The sequence below is a fragment of the Montipora capricornis genome, chromosome 12 (assembly GCF_036669925.1).
Source record: "Montipora capricornis isolate CH-2021 chromosome 12, ASM3666992v2, whole genome shotgun sequence".
Lineage (NCBI taxonomy): Eukaryota > Metazoa > Cnidaria > Anthozoa > Scleractinia > Acroporidae > Montipora > Montipora capricornis.
Genome location: NC_090894.1, coordinates 12,343,257 through 12,345,756, shown reverse-complemented (window position 1 = coordinate 12,345,756; position 2,500 = coordinate 12,343,257). Strand labels below are relative to the sequence as shown.

The window sequence follows — 2,500 nt, the reverse complement described above, 5'->3', positions numbered from 1 at the left end:
AGGCGAAGTATCCTAAAACTCAACAGTTGGAAACGAACGGTTTCTAAGTAAAAGATTCAAATTTATTTCCTCACCTCAAGTTTAGTGATTCATGTCGCAAAATACTGGCAGAAATACGAGATAATAAAACAAGTGCCATACATTTATTTTTTTCTCTTTTAACCGATCATATTATTATTTTCTTGAGCTCTCGTTGCCCTGGCCTTCGTCTTTGCTAAAACTCTCTGCTTTACTTTCTTGTTCTCCAGAGGACGGAAAACAAAGGTATTGAAGCTGCAACTGCAGCACGCCCTTTTGCCGCATCAAAACCGAGTGTAGGACGCGTCGCTGTTGCCGTTGCATCGTCCTTATCAAAGCTCTTTGTTATGGATAAATGAGACATAAGCGCATCATTAATCTGCAAACGTATTGATCGCTTCATTATCAAGTCCAAACGACATGTTCTCGTACATTTCATCTTATTCAAATAACCCTTCAAGAAAAGGTTAAACTGAGACGTATAAGTTTTTTTTCCTACTTTCATCGCATTATACAGACCAAACTTCATTCGGCATGTCGGCTTTCCATTTCTTCAACGAATGACCCAATTGTTTCTATTTCAACGACCAGAGCATTTTCTAACACTGAATTCACTTGGCTTACAGAAAGACCTCAGGGGAGCGGAGACATATCGCCGAAAGCTTAATGCGTCACTTTTCTGTATTCTTTGGTTCAAGAGAAAACTACAGACAAATCTACATACATCGTCTTATAGGTAAGAACGCCGCTCTAGCTCTAAGAACTGTAATATGTCAACAATGTATGCGCAAGATCGGCGCTCTTTGTTGCACAGACCATCGTCAATTGAGCCAGATGTAGAATGTTTATTTTCGCAGTACCCTACATGAACAATTGAAAATTTATTGTTCGGTGCTACCGACTTCCATATAACCTAAAATTTGCTCAGTTCACGTCGTCGTCAGGGCGAGAAATTAATTAATGGCAAAGGAACACGGTTGCAAAATGTAACGGTTTGAAAACAGAAGCACTGTGATTTCCTGCTGTTAGATTTCAAAAAAGCCAGCCGAACAAAGCTACTTTGAAACCATTTTTTTATCAGCCCAGAAATGTTATTTGCAAATCTGTCTGAGCAGTCCAACTGTGCGTGGGGAATATTCAGGTCCTATTTGAGGCAAAGCTTGTTTTCGTTTCCTTATTTAATTAAGTCAGCTATCGCTTAGGGTTTCCTAGTCACAAAAATATTTTTGGATGTAGATTGATTGTGTACCCGAGGTGGTTATAATTTTCTATCCGTTGACTGATGTATTGACATTTACCCGCGTGACTCTTTGTTCAAGGGCATCTCAGTTGTAAACGCGAAAAAGTTCAAGCTTGTATCTCTGTGAAGCTATCTGCAGAATCAATAAAACATTAATCTAGTGGTTCGCTCAAGGTATGTTTATTTCGTTAATCCGACTTGATACTCCACTTGTACCGAAGGCAGTGATCAAAGAAGACTATTTCGTCAGCTATGAAGTATCCGCAAGTGAAAACCCCTTGGTGTGGTTTGCGTTTCCTTGTTGTGTTAATGATGTGCTTTACCATTTTGGCTCATATCTCAGCCATGGATGATCAGCGCCCCAAAACTCACAATAACCATGCAACTGGACAAACGCCTGAGTCGATGCTGTTTCGCGAACGCAGAGGAATTAAGAAAAACATCACTCAAAACCCACAAAGCTTTGAACAACGACTGAAAAGCCTTGAAGAGAGGTTTGTCCTCGATAATCCATAGCTGCTTACCCTCCCAATACAACAGACTAACTCACGGAGAAATCTTTTAAAATTTTTCTTCATTTGTTTATTGTCTCCAATGTCGTATTTACTGTATTTTTCGCTAACGGAGGTCCACGCTGATAACTGCTTCGTCGAGTCAGGCTTGACCACTAATGTTATTTGATAACATTTCTATATAATTCTTCATGTATTAGGAGTTTACATTTTTATAGTTTTCAGAAATAAAATTCAGGCTCGGGATTTAGCGAAGGCTGAAACTTTCTCCTGAAACTTGGTATGTCTTAATTATTCGTGTTCCCAGCAGTAATAACTAAAAGATGTTGCCAGTTAATTTAATTCCAAATGAAATATTGCTGTAGTTTCTTTTTTGTGCGTGTGTGTGACGTTCAGGAGGTAAGGAGTGAATATGTCTATCGATTCTTGCACAGAAAGAGAATTTTTTTCGCTAAAATCAAATATATTTTACCAATTAAGTGAAACGAACTAGAGACATGAGACAAACTAGAGAAACGAGTTTAGAAAACTTCCCCCGCTTGGAGCTATTTATCCAAACGATGGGAAAATGTAAGTGGTTGGAAGCATCAAAGATTCGAAGGAAAGAGTGATGTTATTTTCGCCACTCCATGCAGGATATCATGTAAAATGTCAGCTGTAACAAAAACAAAAAGAGAAATAAAATCACACGACTAAGAACTTTCCGCATGTCGGCAGGGCTTGTTCATGC

General features: G+C 38.8%; 1 protein-coding gene across 3 annotated transcripts in view; it reads left to right on the top strand.

Moving 5' to 3' along the window:
• LOC138027693 (uncharacterized) overlaps positions 1-2,500 on the top strand; it is a 106,669-nt gene that overhangs the window by 6,055 nt on the left and 98,114 nt on the right. For all 3 annotated transcript variants that reach the window (XR_011127495.1, XM_068875266.1, XM_068875265.1), the window contains 2 exons: positions 645-754; positions 1,602-1,752. Coding sequence is in view for 2 of the 3 variants with exons in the window: in XM_068875266.1 (XP_068731367.1) it covers positions 645-754; positions 1,602-1,752 (261 nt within the window). In the remaining variant the exon portion in view is untranslated. The remainder of the gene's footprint in view (positions 1-644; positions 755-1,601; positions 1,753-2,500) is intronic.